The sequence below is a fragment of the Triturus cristatus genome, chromosome 5_2 (assembly GCF_964204655.1).
Source record: "Triturus cristatus chromosome 5_2, aTriCri1.1, whole genome shotgun sequence".
Lineage (NCBI taxonomy): Eukaryota > Metazoa > Chordata > Amphibia > Caudata > Salamandridae > Triturus > Triturus cristatus.
In genome coordinates, this window is record NC_140588.1 from 1,066,734,601 (window position 1) to 1,066,751,470 (window position 16,870).

The 16,870-nt window shown below is 45.9% G+C and overlaps 1 protein-coding gene across 2 annotated transcripts in view; it reads right to left on the reverse strand.

The window, feature by feature from the left end:
- Window positions 1–16,870, reverse strand: part of LOC146829678 (phosphatidylinositol 3,4,5-trisphosphate 5-phosphatase 2-like) — a 737,141-nt gene that overhangs the window by 133,489 nt on the left and 586,782 nt on the right. For both annotated transcript variants that reach the window (XM_085608354.1, XM_085608353.1), the window contains exons 22-24: window positions 14,054–14,142; window positions 7,004–7,091; window positions 6,109–6,264 (exon numbers count right to left, since the gene is read on the reverse strand). In XM_085608354.1, coding sequence (XP_085464480.1) covers window positions 6,109–6,264; window positions 7,004–7,091; window positions 14,054–14,142 — 333 coding nt within the window. The remainder of the gene's footprint in view (window positions 1–6,108; window positions 6,265–7,003; window positions 7,092–14,053; window positions 14,143–16,870) is intronic.

Here is a 16,870-nt window from a genome sequence, read left to right on the forward strand (position 1 = left end):
TTTTCATTTTGAAAATATAAAAACTATGCTGTTTGGTGCTGGGCTCGGTCCCAGTAATGGACCCTGCACCAAACAGGAAAATGCATTGACAGGAATTGCCATGATGGCATTTCCTGCCAGTGGCGGTCATTTATAAATTTGGCAGGTAGAGTAGTCTCGGTCTGGTGGACGTAAAGTCCTGCTCCAGACCAACAGAGTTTACTCCGTCCGGCAACATCAAAATTGGGCCCATTATCTCTCATGTGAACACCTTTTATCAATGAAAGGTGGAGACAGGTAGAACTGATGATGCTGCTGCTGCCACGCTCTACAATGACTTGCAGAAAGAATTAAAAGACACTTTGGCACAAGTGGTATATCAATCAACCACAGCGAAAGCTTGAATAGAATTAATGCTTGAGATTTAAGCCCAGCAGCAACATTGGAAGAATAAAAGAAGAGGGTGGGTTCACCCTTCATTGCTAAAAAGAAAAGAAGAGGTTTGTTCATTATCAGAGGAAAATGTAGAGAACCTACTCAGATTAGGAATTTAAAAAGACTGTCAACCAAAGAAGAGAAAAATTGATGTCGCAAGATGGGCTCTGCCTTTATTTTGGTAAATCGCAGCATTTTGTAAGAAGCTGCCCCCAGTTGCAGGAAAACTACTGTTCCTGTCCTTGGCTCGCAAATCCGAGGAGCTCTTCTTTGCCAAAAGAGTTTGCACCTTCACAAGCAGATTATTATTTACCGCTTCAAGTTAAGACACCTAATGGCCATGCACCCTTTTGGCTCTGATTGACTGTGGAGCTTCTGGTTGTTTTATGGACTATAAACTCCAAAACAAGGTCAAGAAATAACAAATGAAAAGGAGCGTTCAATTCTATACAGGATTATCTGGTCCAAAATCAACAGATGGTTAAACTGATCTCCAGCAATAGATCAAGTAGTCAAGATATGACGAATAAAAATTGTTAGCTCCTGTTGTTATCTCATAAATCCTCACAGATACAATTCTGTACCACCAGATGGCGTGTTGCGCTCCCATCTTATCTTTATCTTTTCTGTTTTCTGGTTCGAATGTCCTATGAGTTCACAACAGTTCTGGCCAGGAGCTAACACTGGGTGGATGATAACATTGGGATATTGATCAAGCCCTGATGAGGTCCCACTGGGACGAAACGCGTTGGCTGGGTCAAATGGATTGCTTCTATCAAATTGGCATATTTTAAAGAAAATTTGATTCACAGCAACTTGCACGACTCCTGAATAACTTGTATTCGTCACATCATGACTACTTGATCTATTGCTGGAGAACAATGTGACCATCTGTTGAATTTGGAACAGATAATCCTATATAGAATTGAACGCTCCTTTTCTTTTGTTATTTCTTGACCTTGTGTTGGGGTGGCCTCTTGGCAATGGGGTCACAAAAGTCGAGTGTTGGAGGAAACAGAATTTGTAATAATTACATATCGGTGCGCCGTTTGGAGCCCACATTGCCAGTGTACTGTTTACTAGTATAGATTTCAAAAGATGGCAAAAATACCTTTGCAGAAAATGACATGCACAGACCCCATTCAAGGAATAGAGGGAACCCGCTTAACCTCTCGAGATATATTATAAGCTAATCTACATCTTGTAATGGTATGTTCTGAAGGACAAGTGGAGTCCTTGACTTTCAATGTGACTGATAATCCATTGTTCACAGTTGTGATGGGGACATTGTAGTTGCCATAGTCCTACTATTAATTGCAAGCCCCACATCATTTAGTTCTCATCTCAATTTTGTCAGGAGAAATGCTTTCCGAGAGGATGTCTGGAGAAATAATTAAACTTCACGCCTGGTACTGAAACACGAAGATTCATTGCTTCCTGCCCTGCCCAAGCTCCATCATGGCTTTGTTGACGTCTTTACTGAAGCTCAAGCTGGCTCACAGCCATCCCATAGGGAATATGATTTCCCCATTGATTTCGTTCCAGGGCCTATCATAGAAGGGTTTATCCATTGACCATCAAGGAATACCAAGTACTTAAGGAATATCTTGACAGGCATTCGGCTACTCCAACTGGAGCCTCCATCTTTTTTATTCCTTATTCAGAGGGGACCTACAGACCAAAAATTGATTATTGTGAACTTACCAACATCATTATTTGCAACGGGTATAACTTACCCTAAATCTCAGTTTTAATGAATAAAATGAAGACTGCCAAGATCTTCACAATGTTGGATTTGCATGGGGCATACAATCTGGTACAGATTAGAGTAGGCAATGAGTGGGAAACCACCTTTACCACCAGGTATGGCCATTTTTAGTATATATTCATGCCTTTCTGTCAATGTAACACTCCAACCACATTCGAACACTTAGTAAATGACATGTTCAAGGATATCTTGAAACACTAAGGGGCCGATTCCGATCTCGCTCGAAAGGGCTCCGAAAGGGATCCGGCCGGAAAAAGTACGAGCCGTACGCGTGTTTTCCGTCCAACTCGTACAGCTGTACGAGCGAGCAAGTACGATGCGAGCAACGCGAAATTCATCAACCGAATCGTTTCCGGTTCCAAATCGCCCCGTACGTCTTGTCCATAAGCAAACCGCGCCGTGCAATGTAGGCGATTTACGACCGAGCCAGTATGATGCACGATTCGGACAGCCGGATCGAGTCGGATCCTCCGACACGTAAACGCTCCGGGAAGCGGTCTTCGGGTGTCCGCGCCGGACCCCCCCTTCACCCGTAACCTTACGAGTCGATCACAGGGGGGGACCCAAGGGGCACCTCTACACATGCATGTACCGTGCGGATGGCACCAACGTGTACACACTACAGGGGGCGCCCTTGTTCGCAATGTACCCATTCAGTCAATGGCAGCCCGTGTACGCGTCATACGACCGGCCCCCATTGACTTTGATGGGAGTCCGAGCGACCCGAGTCCGTCAGCATACGGATGCATCGTACTCGCTCGGTCAGACTCCTGGGGCATGGCTCGGTCGGAAAACCCTCCGGATCCAACTCGGACGGAGGGCTTTCCCAACGAGATCGGAATCGGCCCCTAAGTAGTGAGTTATCTTGATGATACCCTGAAATCTTCAACTCTATAGAAGAATAGCTAAGACATGTCAAAGAGGTGTTATCCCACTTCTGGATGCATTGACTGTGTGCAAAATTTGAGACACATGAATTTGCTGTATCTGAACAAGGCATACAGATAGATCCACGTAAAGTTAAAGCAGTTTTGGACTGGTGTCACCAAAGAGTGTGAAAGGGATCCAACATTTCTTGGGCTTTGCCAACATCTATAGACAATGTATTCCTTTATTTCTCGAGAATTGTATTGCCCCTCACTAATCTAGTAAAGGCAGGGGTCAAGTTCTAATGGGATTGCAAACAAGAGAAGCATTTTAACAATTAAAGAATTTGTGTACAACTGCACCCATGCTGTGGTATCCTGATAATAAACTCCCAAGCATAACAACGATTGATGCTTCAGCTTTTACCATTGGAGCCATCTTGTCCCAGAGACATCTGGTGACGGAAGAACTACATCTTATTGCATTGTTCTTAAGAGAGCTATCTTCTACAGAAAGAAACCACATCATCTATGATAGAAAATTACTGCCAATAAAGGAGACATTTAGCTAGTGACGTCATTATCTGGAAGGGGGAAAACATAAAGGGGCAGATGTATCATTGTAGTAGATTGTGAGTTCTTAATAGCGATTTTTAGAGAATCGCTATTAAGGACTCGCAAAATACTATGTAGGTAGGAATCACAATCATTTTTGCGATTCCTACACATTCCTTATTTGCGACTCGCAAACTGCGAGTTGCAAATAAGGAATGGCTACCCATTCATTCCAATGTGCCAAGAGGCCCATAGAAATGAATATGAATTGCATACGCAATTTGCGATTACCCAATAGGTACTCGGAAATTGCGCACGCAATTTCAAGGCTCCAAGGGTTTCTAAAAGACACCCTGTTGCACCCCTGTAATGTGAACGTGTGCACATGTGGTGCACATACATGCCCTAAGGCCATGATTGTGCGCCACATGGCACTTTGAAAAATGCATGAAATTGCATTTTTCAAAGAAATCGCAATTTACCACCAACCTGAAGTTGGTGGTAATTTGAGATTCCTTACAGCAAAATCGCAATTTGCGATGGATACCTACATAGCATTTAGGGAATTGCAAATTGCGAATCTCTAAATGCTTGCGCAAAATAGGGAATCACAAATTTTGCGATTCCTTATTTACCTGCATCACACACAGCTAAATTGCGAATTTCAACGTTTGCGATCGCAATTCACCTTGATGCATCTGGCCCAAAATCACCATCTGGACTGATTATAAGAACCTGGTCTTTGTAAAATCTAAGAGGTGCAGTAACTCTAGACATGCCAGATGGACACTCTTCTTCTCCAGGTTTTTTATAATGATTCTATTATCAACCAGGGAAGAGACATGGGAAAGCAGATGCCTTATCCTCTCCAGCAGCCATAGAAGAAGAACTCGAGGAAGATTTACCTCCTACTATTTTGGCACTACATGCTGGTGGTCTTAGTGCAGAATAGTTTCTTCTACAAATTCAGAAAGGACAGAATCGGCTTATCAGAGATGACTGGGTGCTCGAACATCCAAGTACGTGAATGATAAAACAGGGTGTTATGTCATGAGAATAGACTTTATATTCTCACAGACGCCCTGCAGAGATCTATCCCTGTCAGTAGGAATCCTGAGATGCAGTGAGGCTGGCCTGTGGAAGCCCCATTTTACAGAGGAGCATTCTTGGAAAGGTTTTGTTGTAAGGTTATTTCTTCTCTTCTTTCTTTACACCAATACCCTCCCTTCTGTTCAGCCTGCATGACTGGAGAATGCTGTATGATGTCATGGAATGTTGGTGTGTGGACTGGTTGAGAGTGTCGGTTGCAGATGTGAGGCTGAGCAGAAGGAAGCTGCTCCTGGTGGGGCTTCTATTACAGCTTATTACTACCATCTTACTACAATTTACCATCTATCTACTACTTGGAACTTATTACAATAAAGTACAACTTGGAACCTACCACCTTGTCTACAATTTAGAATTCTTCACCTAGTACATTTTGGCGACGAGGATGGGATTTTTCAAATCCTCTGCATTGTAATGAGCTAAGAAGTAATGAGAGTGGTCAATGTAGATTACTGCGCGCTCGTCCTTTTTCAGGTGTCAGACATTAACTCTACTACTGACACCTAAACCTTGAGTAAGTTAAGCCTAACTGGACACTGAATACACTTGTGACAAAGAACTTCCCAATAACAGGCGTTGTATCAGTCATTGATATCACCAAACAGTATAACTAAGATGCAATGTTCAATCTTCTCATGAAGCTATGGGTAGGCACACGATGGCCAGTCCACCTCTGACTGGGAATGAGTCTTAACGTAAAACTGTCTCCAAGATCAGGCTACTAATCTTTTTTTTTGTTTACATCTCTGCAGCTCCAATGCAAATTCTCTTTCATGTCATGCCTGATACATTGTGCAAAACCTCATAGTGTCCTTCCATATGCTTTCTTGCCAACTAATGCTTTCTACCATTTCAAAATAGGGGACTGAACAGCCACACCATAAGAGGAATCCTGCACCAAGCATTAGATCCTTTTATCTATTTATACTTTACTATAGTGTGCATGAGGGTGGGTACCCAGAACAGAATAACCTGGGTCAGATTATGTAGAGCACATGGCTAAAACTACAACATGGTTTCACAGTGCTGCATGGTGGCCTACACAGTAAACAAAAACATGGCATATAGCAGGGATAGATCATACAATACTTTATGCCACAATGAAACATTTATTTATCAACGGGATATCAGTATGATTTATGTACAAAATTTTATTTGCTCAACTTTCAACTAGTCTTCCTCTCTTCTCAACTACAGTAGTACGGGGACTGCAATTTGACGTCACATAAGCAAGAAAAACAACAAAACATGTCAAGAAAGGACTAAACAAAAAACACCTTAATTAAAGAACACAAAAAATGGTTTTAAAATGCAAATGGTGGCCTACAGTCCTCTTTCACAGTTTGTGCTTAACAATTTCATATAAAGGAATAACTCCAGGAATACAAGAGTGCTCACCGTACAGCCTCTCCCGTGTCCCGCGCCGGTCTCTGGGAATCTGTACTCTCATCCGGCCACGGATGGAGCCCGTCTCCTCTCCACGATGGGACAGGAAGGTCTCAAACGTCTGCGGTACGCTGCTGATCATGGAGCGCATGGCTATGCAGCACTCGCCTACAGAGGGCAGTGGAACATTATAATGAGATGGTAAGGCATCATGACATCACACTGAAGGTACCACCTTGCTGCTCAAATGGAACATAACTGACCAGCTGTGGTCCAGAGCAGGATAGAACTTACTTTCAATGACCTTCTAACCAAGCTGAAGTATCTCCCTTATGAAACCGGTGCTCAGCCTGGATCAAAAGCATTTAAGAAGACTACAGCGGCTTTGAGACTACATATACTATGTTGAGAATTTATTATAACCATAGATGCTTGTTATGTTGGACTAAAGGCTTACTTCCATACACCCTTGATGTAATAACCCTGATGAAAGCCCGAGTAACATTGTCTTTGACTGCCCTGCGATTGACAAGTTCTGAAATGAGATTTTCTAGGGAAGAACCATGCAGCAAAGACTCACAGCATCAACACTATTGCCCACAAGAACAGGTGCAGAAAAATGCCAACGAATTGCAGGTGAAATACAAATGTAAACTTTCCTTGTAAACAGACACAACAATGGAAACCAAAAATACATGTGTCAAGTCAACAGGCAAACAATACCTGTGCTCTGTAGTAACCACTGAATAACAAACCAAACTTCCCTTGTAAACAGGCACAATACAAACCAAATACATGTGGGACCTGATCCAAATGAAACTCAACTACCTGCATAAAAAGACTCAAGACAAAACCAAGGGACCGGTCACTTCCCTCCTCTCCCAAAAACACAGGATGTAGAATGTACCATATGACTCGTGCCCGTCGCTGGATTTGACAGTGAGGAGCAAGTGCTGGTCGAGTAGATATTCCATGTCCGCCACAATCGGATGCAGCTGCAGAAAGAAGCAGGACAGGGACAAAAATCAGAACCAATACAGGAGAAAAGTGCAAGAATCCACCATCCTACTGGTGATCCATTCCAAACATGCAAACACAGAGACTCATATGTATGTACACCTTTCTTTCTCTTTTATTTTGCTCTTTGCCTCTTTCTTTCTCTTATTTGAACTATGCCTCTTTCTTTGCTCTTTTCCTCTTTCTTTCTCGTGTTTGATTCTTATTCCTTTTCCCCTTTTCTCTTTTGCCTTTTTTCACTTCTTGTTTTTCTTTAAATTCCCCTTTCTCTCTTTATTGCCTATTTTCGCTTCCTCCATCCCGGCTCCCTCTTCCCGTGCTCTCCGCCGCTGTTGCCCCTGCCACCCTTCCCCCTGCGCGTGGCTCCTGCTTCCCAGGTGATCACCCTCCTTGACCCCTACTTAATGGTGGCCCTTGAGTGGCCGTGGACAGTGGGCGCGCCGAAGGCATGCCAAATGCAAGCCCGTCTGCTCCGGTCCGCGACCCGACTGCAACCAGAGACAGGGACCCTGGTCCTCCGACCCCCTGCCGCTACAAAGCTTGCACTCTCCACGCTCTCAACGCCGGATGCAACAACAACTGCCAGCTCTCGATGCCGACACGCAAGGTCCAATCTCCTGCCAACACTGCCGCCGCACCTTCACCCACCTCCGGACCCCAGCAGCAACCCCCAGTCCACCGGACGCCAGAGCACACAAACCACTGAAATGTATCCTCCCCATTGTACGCTCCCTACACCGGCATGCCTCAGAAATCTGGGACCTCCTCAACACACACACTCCCGACGCCCGCCCGGCCCCCGTGCCCAATTCACCAACACCATCACCAACTTCATCGCACCCCACGCCCTCGCCACCACAGACTACATACTACTAGGAGACCTCAACTTCTACCTGGACAACTACGACGACCCTAACACCATCGCCCTCCTAGAGAACCTCACCAACATAGGACTGAAGCAACTGGTCTCCACCCCCACTCACACAGCTGGTCACACACTCGACCCCGTCTTCGCAGGAGGAAACAGAATCTCCTTCAGCCACACCACAGAACAGCTCTGGATGGACCACCACTGCATCCATTTCTCTTTTATAAAACCCACCGCTCACAAGCACGTGCGCTGACGCCAACACCGCAGCAAGCATCCTCCACCGATGGATTGCCAACTGTACCAACACACTTGCCCCCCTCCAGAAGACCATACGATGACACAACAAGAAAGCAAACTGGTTCACCAAAGCACTCCAAGAATCCAAACGCTCCTGCCGGCAGCTGGAAAAGATGTGAGAAACAGCAAAACTCCTGAAACATGCGCCGCCTGCAAAACCGCCATCACAGCACACCACCAACTCATCAAATCCACAAAGAAGAATTTCCTCCAACACAGAATCCTCTCCAATGCCCACAACACCAACGAACTCTTCTCATTCATACAGGAATTTGGCAAACCCAACAGCAAAACAACCGACGTCCCAGCCTCCCAAGACCTCTGCAACAGACTCAGCACTTTCTTTCAGCTCAAGATCCAGACGCTCTACAACAACTTCGGCGACCAAGACCTCTGCACCACCCCAGCCACCGCCCCCAGCGATGCCACCAAACAGACCCTACTTATGTGGACCCCACTCATGACAGAAGACACCATAAAGACCATGAAGAGCATCCACTCCAGTGCATCCACCTTCTGACCCCTGCCCACCTGACATCTTTCACAGGGCCGCCACAGCCATCACACCTGAGCTACGCCGGACAATCAACTGCTCCCTCAAGATCGCCACTTTCCCCGGTGATTGGAAGCATGCCAAAGTCAATCCCTTCCTCAAGAAACCCTCCGCAGACCCAATGGACCTCAAGAATTTCAGGCCCATCTCGCTGATTCCCTTCGCAACCAAGGTCATCGAGAAGGCCGTCAACAACCAGCTAACACACTTCATCGAAGCCAACAACATTCTAGACACCTCCCAATCTGGATTCCGCAACAACCACAGCACCAAGACCTCACCGCCACAGACGACATACGTGCTCTCCTTAGCCAAGGCCAAACAGCAGCCCTCATCCTCCTGAACCTTTCAGCAGCCTTCGACACCGTCTCCCACCGCACACTAGCCACCAGACTTCACGACGCCAGCATGAAACGAAAGGCCCTAGACTGGATACGCTCATTTCTCACCACCAGAACACAGAGAATAAGACTCCCGCCTTCCCTCTCGGAACCAACAAAGACCCCATGCAGAGTACCCCAAGGATCCTCCCTCAGCCCCACCCTATTCAATGTCTGCATGGTCCCCCTCCCAACCATCGCCAGAAACCATGGGCTCAACATCGTCTCCTACGCCGATGATACCCAACTCATCCTCCCTCTCACCAAGGAACCCGACATCACCAGGCACAACTTCCAAGAAGGAATGAAAGCCGTCGCTACATGGATGAAGAACCGCTGCCTGAAACTTAACTCAGAGAAAACAGATGTCCTCATCCTTGGCTCCTCCCCCTCAGTTTGGGACGACACAGGGTGGCCCCCCGCTCTCGGAAACCCACGCACCCGACCTACCATGCAACCATGTAACCACGTAACCTGGGCATCATACTGGACTCATAACTCGCAATGAATCGCCAGATCAACGCCGTCTCCTCCGCATGCTTCAACACCCTCCGCATACTACATAAAACATTCAAATGGATACCCGCAGACTTGAGAAAAACGGTCACTCACGCCCTCATCTCCTAGACTGGACTATGACAATGCCCTCTATGTCAGAATCAACAAGAAACCTCTCCGCAAACTCCAGACCGTCCAGAACGGTGCAGCCAGACTAATTCTTAATATCCCAAGACACAACCACATCACCCAACACCTTCGCAACCTCCACAGGCTCCCCGTCGAACAAAGGATAACTTTCAAGCTGCTCACACACGCATACAAGGCCCTCCACAAAACTAGACCTCAATACCTCAATAACGGTCTCGCCTTCCATGCACACAAGAGAAACCTACGATCAGCAGACCTCTCCCTAGCCTCCGTCCTATGCTTCTACAGGAACAGAGCGGGTGGAAGGTCCTTACAGCCAAGACGTGGAACTGGCTCCCCCTCCACCACCGGCGAAGCCCGACACTGGACCAATTCAGGAAAAAACTCAAGACCTGGCTCTTCGAATGACCCAATGGAGCTACACCCCCTCCCCCCCAAGCACCTTGAGACCCTAACAGGTGAGTAGTGCACTCTACCAAAGCACTGATTGATTGCTTGATACACCGACATGTAAAACACACTTACTGCTACAGACGTTGTCAATGCACATTTTTAAGACAGAATTGTTTTTATTCAAAATACACATTTAAAATCACAAACAGCAAAGCTCTGGTGGGTGCTTGTGTGCACTCTATCTAGATGGGACTTGTAAAGATGATGTTTGATACACAGATATTCATATATAGCCCTAAAAAGATTAAGTCCACATATCCCATATAAGATTTACATTACTTCTGAATCCCTACAACACCTAAAATGTTTTCTCTCACAACCCTCAGGGAGATATCTCCTTTGTGTCTATACTCACAACTTTTAAATGTCTCCCTAAAAGATGACTCATATGTATGGCTTTGGACTATCTCTAGCCTTTCCTCATCCTTTTGGAAATTTGGATTGTGAAACAAGACATCACAATCCGATTACGGCATCTGCGGCCCGAGCATACCATGCTGACCGGCTAGTGAGTCATTCTCCCAGCGTTGCCTTGCCGCTAGTGAGCCCTATTCTCTGGCCCCCAATATGACCTGTTATCGGCAGGCCGTTCTATTCAGACTGTATTGTGCTGCTACGGACTTAGGAGAGCTCCTGCCCTAACTTGGAACTCGACCTCTAACACTGATTGCCTTCCTTTGCAGGCATTTTCGTCTCAGGCATAATACATTATGTCCTGATGATGGTCCTCATATTACATGAAGGGATCGAAACGTTGTCGACATTAGTACCATGACTTCTACTATTGATATGTATATGAGCATTGGTACTGTATGACATATGGGACATAATTAATTTGCTTTCATTGTAGTTACATGAAGAATGCCTGAGCCTACACGTTTGTTACTTCCCCTTTTTTGGTTGTGTTTCTCACTGTATTAATGCTTTATAGATTTTAATAAATACATTTGATGTTCCATTTGGAAATTTGACATGGATTTCATCATATTTCTGTGTAATATGGTTTATGGTATCTTGGAATAAGTGACCTTGGCTCCTTCAAAATACTCATACCCATTATCCCTTAATATTCCCCCTTGTCTCTAAAAAAACACCACACTCTTGATGGCACCTCACTAATGATTTATGCTGTGGTAACACAACCTTTTAAAAATCTCTCTTACAAGTCATTATTTCTAGTATGGATGATTGTATAAAAAGTAATGACTGTGCGACTCTGCTTGGCTGCGCATGTCGCTCCGTGATCTGCTTTATACATCGGCATAAAGGGACCATCCAAACATCAGTCCGGTATGCACTCAGAAGGAAATCAGTGACGTGTTGCCCCATAGCCCCAGAATCTGCCTGTCACTTGGGAGATGGAAAGCTGCTGTAGCCACAGTGATCTGCTTAGGGCGCAGGTAGCTTTCAAAATGGCGGCATTCACACTCAGGCCATGAAGCAGAGCAGCAGTGAATTTAACCTGAAGGTCACTGCTCAGAGGAGATGCACTGAGGCGAGCCTCTGTCTCTGGAGAGTGGTGCGGGAGAAGATCCTCAGTGGGCTGTCCTCAGGGTGTGTCGCAGCGCTGAGGGAGAAGAGTGGAAACAATACCGGTGGGTCCGGTGTTTGCGAGACGCACTGAAATGTGCCCAGGGATTGGGAGGCAGAAGGTGGCATAGTATTTCAGTGCTGGAGACTGTGGGGACTGCACTCCCGATTGACTCTCTTAGCCCCAGCAGCAACCAAAGAACCTGATTCAATGAAAGAATGAAAGTGAACTTATAACACGCGTGCTACATCTAGCTGAATGACAAAGCTGTGATACCAACTGCTGTGATATATTATGGTAGCGCCTTACTTAATGCCATCTAACAAAATAGGGCGCATCATTTGAAGATATGTATAGTCTTGATCTTACATGCCTCAGCAACGTGGAGCCGGCCAGCGTGTCAAGTGGTATGTGCTCACCGATAGACGCAACACTAGTGCAATACGCTGCATCATGATCAGGGAAAGTAGTCCAGCTCTTTCTAGAGAATTGTGCGGGCATCAGTGTAGAATTTCTAGAGTCAGTGAGTGATACCTCTACCTGTGTGACACAAGCCCTTGCTTCGACCGGCACACTCTTTGGATGCTTATCTCGTAAAGAGACTAGCGGAATTGCAATGGATGTGACTCATGCCATCCAAGAAGCAATCTCAGAAGAGTGTGACTGCCTTTTTCACCACCGCTGTCATAAAAACCGCAAGACACTGAGACTACATCAAAGGATCAACCCCACTGCGACACACCACTCAAGATAGCCCTTACCAAAGATGTGCCCTAACGGCTAGAGTGGTAAGCCCTCGAAGCTGGGGAACCGGGTTCGAGTCTCGGCAGGGATGCTCAACATCCTGAGCTTCTGGGCAAATCACTTAATCTCCCCGTGACCAACAAAATAAATGTGTCTTTCTCTAATGCAACTGGAGGTCATATAATATGCTCCGATACCTTTGGGTTTGCGTTATATAAAACTCCCCCCAAAAAAGATAAAAAAGATGGCCTTTTAGTTAGCCTACGTAAATTTAAAAGTGGACTCGGGAAAGAGATTGTAGTAAACTGGCTCTCTATATAGTGCAGTAAAATGAAGTACAATGTGCAGAGAGTCCCGGGAGAGACAGATTGGCACACAGAGGAAAAGTGGATAATACTAACACTCCATTGTGGTAGTGTGGGTGAGCAGTTAGGCTTATCAGAGGGCAGTGCTAAGCATTTGTTGTACTCACCTAGGCAATAAATGAGACACACACTGAAGAATGAATCTGAGACCAATCAATAAAAATAACACCAATTTTTATGTCGTTTTTCAGACCAAGAACTTTGTTCTACAGTAAGTACTTTTCGAGATGTGAAATTTTCAAGTTCGCAAAATAAATCCCTTTTTATGCACAATTATGCACCATTAAAGTCAATGGAAGAAAAACACCGCCAAGAACCGGAACAAACTTCCTCAGCACATCAAAACAGCTTCTCAACTTCTTAATTTCCTCAAGAAACTGACGACGTGGCGGTTCAACTAGGAGCACCGCTTGGCCTACATTCCCACTCCAGCACCCGGCTACTCTCACAGGTGATAAGCTGCGCCATACAAATTGATATTACATAACATCACATGATGTTCACTGTCCTCCTTGGAGAATAATCACATGACACCAAAGCCATCGAGATGTCTGTTAGCAACAAACAGGTCAGCGTCCTGCACTGTCCAGCAGCGCTGAAGCCTTTTCTTGACCATCCACTACTTTCCAGTAGGTTCAGGCCACAGGGTGGCAATTCAAGCCTCTTCCAAGGCATCCTTATATCTGACTTTTTGTGCTATGGAGGAGGAAAAGTTTTCTTTAACCCCATCCTCGCGTGACTAAGAAGTGCCATTAGCAGCCCGACAGCTTACTGGCAGGTTGAAAGACGACAACACAACCTTTGCTTGGCTGCCTCAACAATTGCCAAAAACCTGCTAAAGAGATGTAAGTTCCTACCCCCCCCGTAGAAACATTCAACTAACAGAAGGGCACTAGGAGTCGGGTATTGGGTAAGCCAGCGTGCCTAAAAGAGGCATTCCGTACTTGAAGCGCCCACCTTCACCCAAGCAAAGCAGCCGATTCAAGGAGCAACTGAGCAAACCCTAATTCCCAGTGACCGCAGATGCATACACTCTCACCTTCCTATCTCCTAGTCACATTTGTTTTCCTCTTCTCCCCACCCAGCCTCATCCCTTACCAGTGGAAGGTGCTTCCCCGACCAGCCAAGCTTCAGGAACCCGGACACCTCGCTGCTCTGCGATGAGTTCTCCCCACTCTTCTGGTACTCTGGAGAATACAATGCCAAGAATAGGGAGTCAAATGGAGGCAGAGTGAGAATGTGAGAACTTAAAAGTGGAGTAGAGAGATCTCGAGGCAAAAGGAAGATGTGAAACAAGGACGACAGTAAGCTACACCCGGCTTCAAAGTTAATAGCATTAAGAGTTTGGGGTGATTCGACTCAAACTTTCTTTCCGACTCTGAACACGAGGTGGTGGGCCTGGTGGGAAAGAGAAGATTGATCACTGGGTTGAACCATCTCAGCTGTAATTAAGTAGTAATGTATTGGCCAAATATACACTATATATCATTAAATTCCAGGATATTTGTGATGGTTCAACCTTTTTTAGGGGATTCACAAGACCTTTTAGACTATTGAAGATCCTCCAGAGATGTGCTGGATCCTTCTGCCTCCCACTGAGTAGAGAAGCTCTTTGTGGCCTTGAGAAGGAAGTTCAGTTCTTCTTGCTCAGAACTATAGATCCATGCAGCACCTGATCACCCTCATTTACAAAGACCAAAGTGAAATAGGTTTCCTGTTCAGTGGAGAGGAAAAGGATCGGAAAAGTAAATAAATAGGGAACTGGAAGGACTGGAGAGCCAGGCTTCCAACCAAGGAGTTGTTAAGCCTTTTTACAATTTCCATATGTCCTTCTGCACAGCCATGAGCCAGGAAGGTTTTATTAAAGTATGGCGGAAGGGTAATCAAGACACACTTTCTGTTAATTTCTATAACAGACAGGGATACAAGTGAGTTTCCATCTGGTTTGAATGTCAAATCAGTAAACACAGAAGACTAGGCCCCCAACTAACTCCACAATCAGAGTAAATAAAGCACAGGAGTCCAACTGTGATAAAATGCTGCCAAGTCCAATGCGGAGGCTCGCGCAGTACTGCGGTTTACACATCACCAAGTTGCTAATGAGGGATTTGGAGTCTGTCCGGCCACGCAAGCTTTCACCCTGAGGATGGTTTACACCTTAGTAGCTTTTCCCCCTTGGTGGTATTTGACATGATGCTCTCAAGGGTGTCCTTCTCTTACCAATGTTGCTGTCAATGCAGACTGTGTGGTTTTTCGAAGGGGTCACCCTTAGGATCAGCTCCTATAATAAAGACAAACAGCAGACAAACCCTAGCCCAGCTTTGGCTGGACCTGGAAATCTCACATTTAAGGGAGATTCTGGCAGGAAGATGAGCTGTTTGAACAACCTGTGGGCTCGGTTTACATTTCCTTCTGTGCAGCTCCATGCAGGATTGTGCTACGGTGCCTTGCCCCGGCTTGTGCTGTATTTGACAATGAGGTTAGTGACAGAATGGCTCATGTTTTACTTTTTTGGCTTCCTTTAATCATTTATTTGAATGCTATATATTTTAGTTTTGGTTGTGTTTATTTTTATTGAATTGTGGCTCATCGAAGATGATGTTGCTAAGGACCATGTCTTTGCTGATGTCTCTGGAGAAGAGATGCACCCCAGGGCACCACTTCTTCGAGATTGCAGTTCCGCCCTGGGTTTCGTGTCTATTGGAGCTACGCAGTTACGCATCCTTCAGAGTGCGGCGACTGGCAGTCAGGCTCAGATGGAACTGGGTGTCAAACATAGAGGGTACTTTGGACTTGTGGTCACAGCACAAAGAGCACAACAGGCAGAGGTTCAAGTGCCAGACAGGGACCAGTGAGTGACATGCAAAGCACGGTGTGTCCTGCAGGTGTTTATGTACACTGCTTGATTGCCAAGAAACAGCCAAGCCAAGGAGTGACCTCCTGTTACCAGCCAAGGAGTGACCTCCTGTTACCAGCCAAGGAGTGACCTCCTGTTACCAGCCCATCAGGAGAAAGTTCATATCAACTCTGGTTCCTAATTGGGTGGATAAAGGTTAGGCAGGATTTCTGTGGTGAGAGACATACCTAATCTCAGCTATACCACAAGGTCACCCTATAGACTAAAGAGGGTCTTTCAACATCCTTTCACCTTCCGGGACCCCTGTATAGTGAGGAGTGTGGAGTTCGCGGGCTGCAGCCACCATGAAGGGTGTGAGTGTTTTTATGAGGCCGGCTGCATATTATGCAGTGCCAGGGGCCACATACCAAGGGACCTGGGCCACTGTTAGCCAGTGAAGCAAGGCCATGGCAGACTCATGGGCTCTTCATGCTTCATGAGCAGCAGTAGGCGAGCTGCCACATCTTCAATCCACTTTAGCTGGTGCTGTAGAATTTTCTCTAGCCCCAGTATACCCTACTCATGTCAGTCCCACAGATGTCAGTCCTACAGATGTCTGGGATATAATAATCTGCACCTTATGGGAGAAAGAGAGTAGCTGACTGATATTCTTCCAAAGTTTTGAGGTGAAAAAAGCAGTTTTGGAAACACTGTTGATCTATGGAATAAGAGGGGACAGAAGAGTTCTTGATGTAGGGTACAAGCATAGAGAGTAGGGGTGAGACCCAGATGACTGTAGATGACAGGAGAACGTACTGCATGTGATGGACAGAGTGCCTTATGTGACAGTTAGATAGTAGTGTAAATGACATGACTGAGACAGTTGTAGGTGAGAGGACAGCGTAATGTATGGGATAGGACAGACGCTGCTGTAGGCGACAGGCACAGAACAGTGTAAATGATAGGACCAAGATGGCTGCCGATGACAGGGCAGACAGTGCTGTAGGTCACAGACAGGGACAGTGCATCTGGCAGGCACAGGCAGGGCTTTGAGTGACAGATACAAGCAGCGCTACTTG